The sequence below is a fragment of the Lampris incognitus genome, chromosome 15 (assembly GCF_029633865.1).
Source record: "Lampris incognitus isolate fLamInc1 chromosome 15, fLamInc1.hap2, whole genome shotgun sequence".
In the NCBI taxonomy this organism is placed as follows: Eukaryota; Metazoa; Chordata; class Actinopteri; order Lampriformes; family Lampridae; genus Lampris; species Lampris incognitus.
In genome coordinates, this window is record NC_079225.1 from 7,462,630 (window position 1) to 7,475,283 (window position 12,654).

General features: G+C 52.0%; 1 protein-coding gene across 13 annotated transcripts in view; it reads left to right on the forward strand.

Moving 5' to 3' along the window:
- The window catches only part of afdna (afadin, adherens junction formation factor a), a 251,241-nt gene that overhangs the window by 165,727 nt on the left and 72,860 nt on the right, over nucleotides 1–12,654 (forward strand). For all 13 annotated transcript variants that reach the window (XM_056295142.1, XM_056295145.1, XM_056295149.1 and 10 more), the window contains exon 22: nucleotides 4,609–4,689. In XM_056295142.1, coding sequence (XP_056151117.1) covers nucleotides 4,609–4,689 — 81 coding nt within the window. The remainder of the gene's footprint in view (nucleotides 1–4,608; nucleotides 4,690–12,654) is intronic.

Consider the following 12,654-nt stretch of genomic DNA (forward strand, 5'->3'; position numbering starts at 1 on the left):
ACAGTGATCGCGTTTAGTTGTGTTGTTGGGTGTTGCTCTGTGCTACAGTGATCTAGTTGAGTTGTGTTGTTGTTGGGGTGTTGTTGCTCTTACACTACAGTGATCTAGTTTGAGTTGTGTTGTTGGTGGGGTGTTGTTGCTCTACGACTACAGTGATCTAGTTGAGTTGTGTTGTTGTGGGTGTTGTTGCTCTACGCTACAGTGATCTAGTTGAGTTGTGTTGTTGGTGTTGTTGCTCTACGCTAAATGATCTAGTTGACTTATGTTGTTGTCGGGTGTTGTTGCTTCGCACTACAGTGATTAGTTGAGTTGTGTTGTTGGGTGTTGTTGCTCTGCACTGCAGTGATCTAGTTGTGTTGTTGTCGGGTGTTGCTGATCTGTGCTACAGTTGTGTGTTGTCGGGGTGTTGCTGTGCGCTACTGTGATCTCATTGCTTTGGCACTTAGACCAGCCAGTTCTGTCCCAGTTCACACAATACAACAGCAGCACAGTATGGCACATGCACACTAGTATGGGAGGGGCCGCTCGGCGTCATGGCTGTTCGGCGTGTCTGGGAGGGGCCGCTCGGCGTCATGGCTGTTCGGTGTGTGTGGGAGGGGCCGCTCGGCGTCATGGCTGTTCGGCCGTGTCTGGAGGGGCTGCTCGGCATCATGGCTGTTCGGCGTGTGTGGGAGGGGGCCGCTCGGCGTCGTGGCTGTTCGGCGTGTGTGGGAGGGGCCGCTCGGCGTCGTGGCTGTTCGGCGTGTCTGGGAGGGGGCCGGCTCGGCGTCGTGGCTGTTCGGCGTGTGTGGGAGGGGCCGCTCGGCATCGTGGCTGTTCGGCGTGTCTGGGAGGGGGCCGCTCGGCGTCCTGGCTGTTCGGCGTGTCTGGGAGGGGCCGCTCGGCGTCGTGGCTGTTCGGCGTGTGTGGGAGGGGCCGCTCGGCGTCGTGGCTGTTCGGCGTGTCTGGGAGGGGCCGCTCGGCGTCGTGGCTGTTGGCGTGTCTGGGAGGGGGCCGCCTCGGCGTCGTGGCTGTTCGGCGTGTCTGGGAGGGGCCGCTCGGCGTCATGGCTGTTCGGCGTGTGTGGGAAGGGGCCGCTCGGCGTCGTGGCTGTTCGGCGTGTCTGGGAGGGGCCGCTCGGCGTCGTGGTGGCTGTTCGGCGTGTGTGGGAGGGGCCGCGTCGGCGGCCGTGGCTGTTCGGCGTGTCTGGGAGGGGGCCGCTCGGCGTCGTGGCTGTTCGGCGTGTGTGGGAGGGGCCGCTCGGCGTCGTGGCTGTTCGACGTGTCTGGGAGGGGTCGCTCGGCGTCGTGGCTGTTCGGCGTGTGTGGGAGGGGCCGCTCGGCGTCGTGGCTGTTCGGTGTGTGTGGGAGGGGCCGCTCGGCGTCCTTGGCTGTTCGGCGTGTGTGGGAGGGGTCGCTCGGCGTCATGGCTGTTCGGCGTGTCTGGGAGGGGCCGCTCGGCGTCATGGCTGTTCGGCGTGTGTGGGAGGGGGCCGCTCGGCGTCATGGCTGTTCGGCGTGTCTGGGAGGGGCCGCTCGGCGTCATGGCTGTTCGTTGTGTGTGGGAGGGGCCGCTCCACGTCATGGCTGTTCGGCGTGTGTGGGAGGGGCCGCTCGGCGTCATGGCTGTTCGGCGTGTGTGGGAGGGGCCGCTCGGCGTCATGGCTGTTCGGCGTGTGTGGGAGGGGCCGCTCGGCGTCATGGCTGTTCGGCGTGTGTGGGAGGGGGCCGCTCGGCGTCATGGCTGTTCGGGCGTGTGTGGGAGGGGCCGCTCGGCGTCATGGCTGTTCGGCGTGTCTGGAGGGGGCCGCTCGGCGTCGTGGCTGTTCGGCGTCGTGTCTGGGGAGGGGTCGCTCGGCGTCGTGGCTGTTCGGCGTGTGTGTGGGAGGGGCCGCTCGGCGTCGTGGCTGTTCGGCGTGTGTGGGAGGGGGCCGCTCGGCGTCGTGGCTGTTCGGCGTGTGTGGGAGGGGGCCGCTCGGTCGTCGTGGCTGTTCGACGTGTCTGGGAGGGTTCGCTCGGCGTCGTGGCTGTTCGACGTGTCTGGGAGGGGCCGCTCGGCGTCGTGGCTGTTCGGCGTGTGTGGGAGGGGCCGCTCGGCGTCGTGGCTGTTCGGCGTGTGTGGGAGGGGCCGCTCGGCGTCGTGGCTGTTCGGCGTGTGTGGGAGGGGCCGCTCGGCGTCATGGCTGTTCGGCGTGTGTGGGAGGGGCCGCTCGGCGTCATGGCTGTTCGGCGTGTGTGGGAGGGGCCGCTCGGCGTCATGGCTGTTCGGCGTGTCTGGGAGGGGCTGCTCGGCGTCATGGCTGTTCGGCGTGTGTGGGAGGGGCCGCTCGGCGTCGTGGCTGTTCGGCGTGTGTGGGAGGGGCCGCTCGGCGTCATGGCTGTTCGGCGTGTGTGGGAGGGGCCGCTCGGCGTCGTGGCTGTTCGGCGTGTGTGGGAGGGGCCGCTCGGCGTCATGGCTGTTCGGCGTGTGTGGGAGGGGCCGCTCGGCGTCATGGCTGTTCGGCGTGTGTGGGAGGGGCCGCTCAGCGTCATGGCTGTTCGGCGTGTGTGGGAGGGGCCGCTCGGCGTCATGGCTGTTCGGCGTGTGTGGGAGGGGCCGCTCGGCGTCATGGCTGTTCGGCGTGTCTGGGAGGGGCCGCTCGGCGTCATGGCTGTTCGGCGTGTGTGGGAGGGGCCGCTCGGCGTCATGGCTGTTCGGCGTGTGTGGGAGGGGCCGCTCGGCGTCGTGGCTGTTCGGCGTGTGTGGGAGGGGCCGCTCGGCGTCATGGCTGTTCGGCGTGTGTGGGAGGGGCCGCTCGGCGTCGTGGCTGTTTGGCGTGTGTGGGAGGGGCCGCTCGGCGTCATGGCTGTTCGGCGTGTGTGGGAGGGGTCGCTCGGCGTCATGGCTGTTCGGCGTGTGTGGGAGGGGCCGCTCGGCGTCATGGCTGTTCGGCGTGTGTGGGAGGGGCCGCTCGGCGTCATGGCTGTTCGGCGTGTCTGGGAGGGGCTGCTCGGCGTCATGGCTGTTCGGCGTGTGTGGGAGGGGCCGCTCGGCGTCATGGCTGTTCGGCGTGTGTGGGAGGGGCCGCTCGGCGTCATGGCTGTTCGGCGTGTGTGGGAGGGGTCGCTCGGCGTCATGGCTGTTCGGCGTGTGTGGGAGGGGCCGCTCGGCGTCATGGCTGTTCGGCGTGTCTGGGAGGGGCTGCTCGGCGTCATGGCTGTTCGGCGTGTGTGGGAGGGGCCGCTCGGCGTCGTGGCTGTTCGGCGTGTGTGGGAGGGGCCGCTCGGCGTCATGGCTGTTCGGCGTGTGTGGGAGGGGCCGCTCGGCGTCGTGGCTGTTCGGCGTGTGTGGGAGGGGCCGCTCGGCGTCATGGCTGTTCGGCGTGTGTGGGAGGGGCCGCTCGGCGTCATGGCTGTTCGGCGTGTCTGGGAGGGGCCGCTCGGCGTCATGGCTGTTCGGCGTGTGTGGGAGGGGCCGCTCGGCGTCATGGCTGTTCGGCGTGTGTGGGAGGGGCCGCTCGGCGTCATGGCTGTTCGGCGTGTGTGGGAGGGGCCGCTCGGCGTCATGGCTGTTCGGCGTGTGTGGGAGGGGCCGCTCGGCGTCATGGCTGTTCGGCGTGTCTGGGAGGGGCCGCTCGGCGTCATGGCTGTTCGGCGTGTGTGGGAGGGGCCGCTCGGCGTCATGGCTGTTCGGCGTGTGTGGGAGGGGCCGCTCGGCGTCGTGGCTGTTCGGCGTGTGTGGGAGGGGCCGCTCGGCGTCGTGGCTGTTCGGCGTGTGTGGGAGGGGCCGCTCGGCGTCATGGCTGTTCGGCGTGTGTGGGAGGGGCCGCTCGGCGTCGTGGCTGTTCGGGCGTGTGTGGGAGGGGCCGCTCGGCGTCATGGCTGTTCGGCGTGTGTGGGAGGGGCCGCTCGGCGTCATGGCTGTTCGGCGTGTGTGGGAGGGGCCGCTCGGCGTCGTGGCTGTTTGGCGTGTGTGGGAGGGGCCGCTCGGCGTCATGGCTGTTCAGTGTGCATCGTCGAGCCTTGATCGCTCTTGCCTAGAACCTCTCCCCCCTTTTCTCTAATGCCCCCATCTCTTCAGCCGTTCACCCAGCCTTTCCTGAAAGAGCCTCTGTGTGTGTGTGTGTGTGTGTGTGTGTGTGTGTGTGTGTGTGTGTGTGTGTGTGTGTGTGTGTGTGTGTGTTTGTGCGTGCAGGGGGGGGGGGCCGTGTGTGTAGAGCTAGAAGACCATGTGGCTTTCATTCTTGAGTCCTCTCCAGCGACCGCAGGTTCCTCTGTGTTCCTTGCTGTGGTCTCCCCGAAATGTTCCACGCCTTTCCTGCCCCGTCGTCCCTCCCTCCTTGCATACATCCCTCCTCCTCCTCCCCGTCTGCACGGCTGCAGGCGGCTGGAGCAGCGCTGGAGAGGCAGGCAGTCTCGCTCACCATCTGGGGATATACAGACCTCCTGAGAAACTTGAAGACCAGCCCTACACTTCAGTTCAGTTGCACTCCCATTACTGAGAGTCCTGTTTCTCTGAGGTTCTTGGAGCTATTGGAACTTACTGCTGACAACACACACACGCACACACACACACACACACACACACATCTGTACAACCTGGTCTGGTCCTCACATACCTTCTGTCCTTCCTTTCTGTCTCTCATTTTAGCCAATGAGGAAAGAGCCAGAAGTTGTCACGGTAACCCTGAAGAAGCACAATGGCATGGGCCTCAGCATTGTGGCTGCGAAGGTAAGAACCAGTGGGAATGGTCACCGCTTCTCTGCTTGTGTGGCGTGTGAGTCCTTCATCACCCGCCGCTGCATGTTAAAGTAAAACATTAAGATTTTTAATTAAAGGGAAGTTTTTAAACCAAATTTACATCTCTCACATGAAACTTGAACGTCTGCCAGTATAGGAATTTAAAAATAAACATGATTTTCGTTCCGGATTCTGAGACACAGGGCACACTAGATATGTGCCTGTAGCGCAGCACAACACTTTCCTCTTCGTTGAGCTTTGTGTTTGTCAGGCTTTAAGGTTCTGACATGCGTCTAACGGGATTGCCAGCTCTGTTCAAATCAGCTTTCAGCTGAAATGTATATAAGGGCTGCCTTTGTAAGGTCTGGCAAGAAGACTAAGCGCTAAGTTTTCCTAGTAGCATCTGTGTTGGCCCTGGGTGGGTCCAGAGCTGTGGGACCTGCAGCACATGCTGTGGTCAACTTCCAGCTTATTGTTTGGGTTTTCAGTGGTGTTGGTCTCGAAACCAACGCTGCCATAGTTGGGAAGGTTTACCCCACAGGATCACCAATCCTCAGAGTATATGTGTGCATGTGTGGTGCTATACTACAGTGTGCTGCTACACTACACTGTGCTGCTACACTACAGTGTGGCGCTACACTACACCGTGCTGCTACACTACAGTGTGGCGCTACACTACAGTGTGGTGCTGCACTACAGTGTGGCGCTACACTACAGTGTGGTGCTGCACTACAGTGAGGCGCTATACTACAGTGTGCTGCTACACTACAGTGTGGTGCTACACTACAGTGTGGTGCTGCACTACAGTGTGCTGCTACACTACACTGTGCTGCTACACTACAGTGTGGCGCTACACTACACTGTGCTGCTACACTACAGTGTGGCGCTAACTACAGTGTGGTGCTGCACTACAGTGTGCTGCTATACTACACTGTGCTGCTATACTACAGTGTGCTGCTACACTACACTGTGCTGCTACACTACAGTGTGCTGCTATACTACACTGTGCTGCTATACTACAGTGTGCTGCTACACTACACTGTGCTGCTACACTACAGTGTGTTGCTATACTACAGTGTGGTGCTATACTACAGTGTGCTGCTATACTACAGTGTGCTGCTGCACTACAGTGTGGTGCTGCACTACAGTGTGCTGCTATACTACAGTGTGTTGCTATTCTACAGTGTGCTGCTACACTACAGTGTGGCGCTACACTACAGTGTGGTGCTGCACTACAGTGTGGCGCTATACTACAGTGTGCTGCTACACTACAGTGTAGTGCTGCACAACAGTGTGCTGCTATACTACGGTGTGTTGCTACACTACAGTGTGCTGCTATATTACAGTGTGTTGCTATACTACAGTGTGCTGCTACACTACAGAGTGATGATACGCTATGTTGTGGTACTATACTACGGTGCTACACTACAGAGTGGTGCTACACTATGGGGTGGTACTATACTACGGTGCTACACTACAGAGTGGTGCTACACTATGGGGTGGTGCTATACTACGGTGCTACACTACAGAGTGGTGCTACACTATGGGGTGGTGCTATACTACGGTGCTACACTACAGAGTGGTGCTACACTATGGGGTGGTGCTATACTACGGTGCTACACTACGGGGTGGTGCTACACTACGGGGTGGTGCTGCTACACTACAGTGTGCTGCCCCCTCCTGTTGGAACTCCCTCCCTAAGCACATCAGACGCCGCTGCTGCGGTCAGCCCACATTCAAGTCATTAATGGGGACTCACCTCTTCAGACTTCATCTGTGATTTATGATGTTTGTTTGTCTCCCCTTTTGTGTGTGTTTCAGTGGGAGAGGACTGCTGGCATGGTTTGTGGCTGCCGCTCCTCCCTCTCATAGCCCTCCTTCCCATCCACCCCTCTATGTGTGTGTTGTGGTTATGTGTTGTCTTGTTTCACCCCATCTATTGTCAAGACACTTTGAGTGTTAGAAAAGCGTTGTATACGTTACATTCATTATTATTATTGATATTATTAGTATTATTACTAATACGCTACGGTGTGGTGCAGTGTGACACTACACTACAGTGTGCTGCTACACTACAGTGTGGTGCTATACTACAGTGCTAGTATAGTATTAAAGATGGGTCTACTTAGGGTTGTGTGGTAAAGATGGTGTAATGAGGGTTGTGTAGTAAAGATGGTATAGTGAGGGTTGTGTAGTAAAGATGGTATAATGAGGGTTGTGTAGTAAAGATGGTATAATGAGGGTTTTGTAGTAAAGATGGTATAATGAGGGTTGTGTAGTAAAGATGGTATAATGAGGGTTGTGTAGTAAAGATGGTGTAATGAGGGTTGTGTAGTAAAGATGGTATAATGAGGGTTGTGTAGTAAAGATGGTGTAATGAGTGTTGTGTAGTAAAGATGGTATAATGAGGGTTGTGTAGTAAAGATGGGTCTAATGAGGGTTGTGTAGTAAAGATGGTATAATGAGGGTTGTGTAGCAAAGATGGGTCTAATGAGGGTTGTGTAGTAAAGATGGGTCTAATGAGGGTTGTGTAGTAAAGATGGTATAATGAGGGTTGTGTAGTAAAGATGGGTCTAACGAGGGTTGTGTAGTAAAGATGGGTATAATGAGGGTTGTGTAGTAAAGATAGTGTAAGGAGTGTTGTGTAGTAAAGATGGTGTAAGGAGTGTTGTGTAGTAAAGATGGTATAATGAGGGTTGTGTAGTAAAGATGGGTCTAATGAGGGTTGTGTAGTAAAGATGGTGTAAGGAGTGTTGTGTAGTAAAGATGGTGTAATGAGGGTTGTGTAGTAAAGATGGTGTAATGAGGGTTGTGTAGTAAAGATAGTATAATGAGGGTTGTGTAGTAAAGATGGTGTAATGAGTGTTGTGTAGTAAAGATGGTTTAATGAGGGTTGTGTAGTAAAGATGGGTCCAATGAGGGTTGTGTAGTAAATATGGTATGAAAATAGTTGTGTAGTAAAGATGGGTCTAATGAGGGTTGTGTAGTAAAGATGGTGTAATGAGTGTTGTGTAGTAAAGATGGTGTAATGAGTGTTGTGTAGTAAAGATGGGTCTAATGAGGGCTGTGTAGTAAAGATGGTATAATGAGGGTTGTGTAGTAAAGATAGTATAATGAGGGTTGTGTAGTAAAGATGGTGTAATGAGTGTTGTGTAGTAAAGATGGTTTAATGAGGGTTGTGTAGTAAAGATGGGTCTAATGAGGGTTGTGTAGTAAATATGGTATGAAAATAGTTGTGTAGTAAAGATGGGTCTAATGAGGGTTGTGTAGTAAAGATGGTATAATGAGGGTTGTGTAGTAAAGATTGGTCTAATGAGGGTTGTGTAGTAAAGATGGTGTAATGAGTGTTGAGTAGTAAAGATGGTGTAATGAGTGTTGTGTAGTAAAGATGGGTCTAATGAGGGTTGTGTAGTAAAGATGGTATAATGAGGGTTGTGTAGTAAAGATGGTGTAATGAGTGTTGTGTAGTAAAGATGGTGTAATGGGTTTTGTGTAGTAAAGATGGGTCTAATGAGGGTTGTGTAGTAAAGATGGGTATAATTGTGTAGTAAAGATGGTGTAATGAGTGTTGTGTAGTAAAGATGGTATAATGAGGGTTGTGTAGTAAAGATGGTGTAATGAGTGTTGTGTAGTAAAGATGGGTCTAATGAGGGTTGTGTAGTAAAGATGGTATAAAAAGGGTTGTGTAGTAAAGATGGTGTAATGAGTGTTGTGTAGTAAAGATGGTATAATGAGGGTTGTGTAGTAAAGATGGTATAATGAGGGTTGTGTAGTAAAGATGGTGTAATGAGTGTTGTGTAGTAAAGATGGTGTAATGAGGGTTGTGTAGTAAAGATGGGTATAATGAGTAGGGCCCTACCAAATTCACGGCCGTGAAAATCGCGTCACGGACCGTGAAATCAGCCTCTTCCCGTGTAATTGACCATTTGCCGTGAAATGCAGTGAAATGCAGAATTTAAGTGCGCAACTAGTTTGAGAAAATACTGTGCTGACAAGATTGACATTTTGGATGCGCGAATAAAAGCATTGACGTGTCTAAGACTTTGATTGGTTAAATGAGCATCCGGGGTGGTCGCAATGATCATTTTTGTTACTAGCATAGTTTGAGTTAGCTGTCGTCAGCATGTTAGCTTAGGCCCTAACGTGCTGAAGATGTTGAAATCTAAAGCCTCAAAAAACACGACTGCAGACGACAGAGTAATTGAGTTTGGAAAACATATTTTACACGCTGATGGCGGGAAATTATTTTGTACGAGTTGTAATATCTCCTTAGATCACAGTCGACGAGCAACGATTCAGCGTCACTTGGAAAGTGAAACTCATCTCAACAAAAAGAGGGCTGCCGAAAAAGAACCACAAGGTGGAACCAACAAGAAGCAAAAACAATTTCGTCGATGTTTAAGAAAACAACCGAGAGCACTGAGTCTCGACATTTGGCGACCATGGAGCTTGTTGAGGCATTTGCTAGTGCTAACATACCGCTGGAGAAGCTTGATCACCCGAAACTGAGGGACTACCTTCAACGTAATGGGAGACATGCGGGCGGTTTACCCAGTGCAAATAAGCTCCGACAAGACTACCTTCCTAAGCTGTTTGACGCACAATTTGAAGAGGTAAAATCTATCATAAATTCATGTGAATCGTTTTCAATTATTTTGGATGAGCACCGACGAGCAGGACAATTATGTTTTGCATGTTATTTTCGATTTCATGTCAGACAAGGCTTAGATGTTGAGACTGGAACTCTAACAGCAGTGCTGGCCGACTGTGCTTACTTGGATGCTGTAAACTATACCACTGTTTCACAAGCCGTAATTAAAACCCTCACAAAATATGGTGCAGACTTTAACAAAGTATCTGCTTTCATTAGTGACAATGCAACCTACATGACGAAGTCATACAAATCTGCACTCCAGGGTCTCGTGCCAAATTCGGTGCATATCACTTGCAATGCCCACATTATTTCTCTGGTGAGTGAGTTGTGGAGAGCTGACTTTCCTAGAGTACATAAGTTAGTGAGCTACGTCAAAAAAGTGTTTAAGCATTGTCCCAGTCACAAACTACACTATCGGGAAAGCATTGCAGAGAAGACAGGGGAAACGGTGGGGAAAATTGCCCTTCCACCTGAACCAGTGATTACGAGATGGAACTCGTGGTTTCGGGCTGTACACTATCACGCAGCTCAACTGGACTTTTACGCAGATTTTGTGGAACAGGAGCTCGCACTGACACCCCGAACACAGGCATTGACCGAACTGTTAAATCTTTTACACGATCCTCACCTGAATGAGGAGGTCAAATTCATTTCCAAAGATGCCACTAAGCTAATGGACTTGATCACTTGGTTTGAATCTCGACATGTATTAATTCACAAGGCATACAACAGGGTCATGGATTTGCTCTTTTGGGCAGAAGCACAGGCGAATGAAATTCACTCCGAGCGTGCAGATTTAAATGCCAGTGCTCATCACTTGTTTTCTGGCATGATACAAAAGATCAGGCGGTATTACTGCTACGGAGACGAGTCAAACGAGAACATTACGCAAAGTAGATTTAAACAACCAGCGGCCGAATTCCTGAAAGCAGTGCGCATTTTTGACCCTGCACAAATACTTATTTTGACGGTGGATTTAAATTCACTCAGCACGGACATTCCTGGATTTGACAAAAACTGTAGGCTGGAATTGCCGAACTACAAACACATCGCACAAGAGGTGGACACAACTTTACCAGCGCTAGCTTTTTGGAAATCCTCCGAATCTAGGCTACCACCTCTTGCTAAAGTAGCGTGGCGCTGTCTGTCAATCCCGACGAACTCTGTGGACGCGGAGAGGGCCGTGTCAAAACATGGACAAGTATTTTCATCGCAGAGACAAGAGCATGAGGCCAAGCACCGTCGCAGGATGCTCAATGCTTACATTCAAACACTAGTAGGCTGGGCTATTAAGGCCCTGTGTGAAGAAAAAGTGTAATTTAATCATTGCCGTGAAATGTCGCATTTTTCTTGTAGAATCCGTGAAATCTGTGATTTTCGAGAAACTAGGTCCGTGAAATTGAGCGAAATGTACCGTGAATTTGGTAGGGCCCTAATAATGAGGGTTGTGTAGTAAAGATGGTGTAATGAGTGTTGTGTAGTAAAGATGGTATAATGAGGGTTGTGTAGTAAAGATGGGTCTAATGAGGGTTGTGTAGTAAAGATGGTATAAAAATAGTTTTGTAGTAAAGATGGTATAATGAGGGTTGTGTAGTAAAGATGGGTCTAATGAGGGTTGTGTAGTAAAGATGGTATAAAAATAGTTTTGTAGTAAAGATGGTTCTAATGAGGGTTGTGTAGTAAAGATGGGTATAATGAGGGTTGTGTAGTTAAGATGGTGTAATGAGTGTTGTGTAGTAAATATGGTATAATGAGGTTTGTGTAGTAAAGATGGTGTAATGAGTGTTGTGTAGTAAAGATGGTATAAAAAGGGTTGTGTAGTAAAGATGGTGTAATGAGTGTTGTGTAGTAAAGATGGTATAATGAGGGTTGTGTAGTAAAGATGGTATAATGAGGGTTGTGTAGTAAAGATGGTATAATGAGGGTTGTGTAGTAAAGATGGTGTAATGAGGGTTGTGTAGTAAAGATGGTATAAAAAGGGTTGTGTAGTAAAGATGGTGTAATGAGTGTTGTGTAGTAAAGATGGTATAATGAGGGTTGTGTAGTAAAGATGGTATAATGAGGGTTGTGTAGTAAAGATGGTGTAATGAGTCTTGTGTAGTAAAGATGGTGTAATGAGTGTTGTGTGTTAAAGATGGGTATAATGAGGGTTGTGTAGTAAAGATGGTATGATGAGGGTTGTGTAGTAAAGATGGGTCTAATGAGGGTTGTGTAGTAAAGATGGTATAATGAGGGTTGTGTAGTAAAGATGGGTCTAATGAGGGTTGTGTAGTAAAGATGGTATAATGAGGGTTGTGTAGTAAAGATGGGTCTAATGAAGGTTGTGTATTAAAGATTGGTATAATGAGGGTTGTGTAGTCATTTACGTTTTGTGGCGTGTTTTTGGCTTCAGACCAGGGCTACAGGGATGTTTGTGAGCAGTCAGCGTGGGCTTGTGTGTGTGTGTGTGTGTGTGTGTGTGTGTGTGTGTGTGTGTGTACATGAGCCGTTTCCCTCTGCTAATGATGGGATGGATGTGCAGTGGGTGGAGTGAAGGTGGGACTGCTAATAGGTGTATATTTAAGAGGTAGAAAAATAGAAGAGAGGTGCGTAGAGTTTTGAGTCACGAACACGACCTCCCATAATAACCTGTCATCTACTCTGGCTGTACACACACACACACACACACACACACACACACACACACACACGGAGCTGCTTTACACGGTTGCGTTGCACAAGTCAAGACGAAGGCACAGGAAAATCTCTTCTTCTTTTTTTCTTTCTCCCTTTTCTCCCCAATCGTCCCGGCCAGTTACCCCACTCTTCTGAGCTGTACCAGCCAGTTACCCCACTCTTCTAACCTGTTCCGGCCAGTTACCACACTCTTCTAACCTGTTCCGGCCAGTTACCACACTCTTCTAACCTGTTCCGGCCAGTTACCCCACTCTTCTAACCTTTTCCGGCCAGTTACCTCCCTTTTCTGAGGTGTTCTGGTCATTGCTCCACCCCCTCTGCTGGTCTGGGGAGGGCTACAGACTGCCAGGTTACTTCTGTGAACCTGGTTCTCTGAGCACCAGTAGTGAGGTGTCTGAGTATGGGATACGCCCCCTGGCGTAGTCTCAAAAGCCAGTCAGGGCTGTTACACCGTTACGCCAGTCAGAAGCCAGTCAGGGCTGGTACACCGTTACACCAGTCAGGGCTGGTACACCGTTAGGCCAGTCAGAAGCCAGTCAGGGCTGGTACACCGTTACACCAGTCAGGGCTGGTACACCGTTACGCCAGTCAGAAGCCAGTCAGGGCTGGTACACCGTTACACCAGT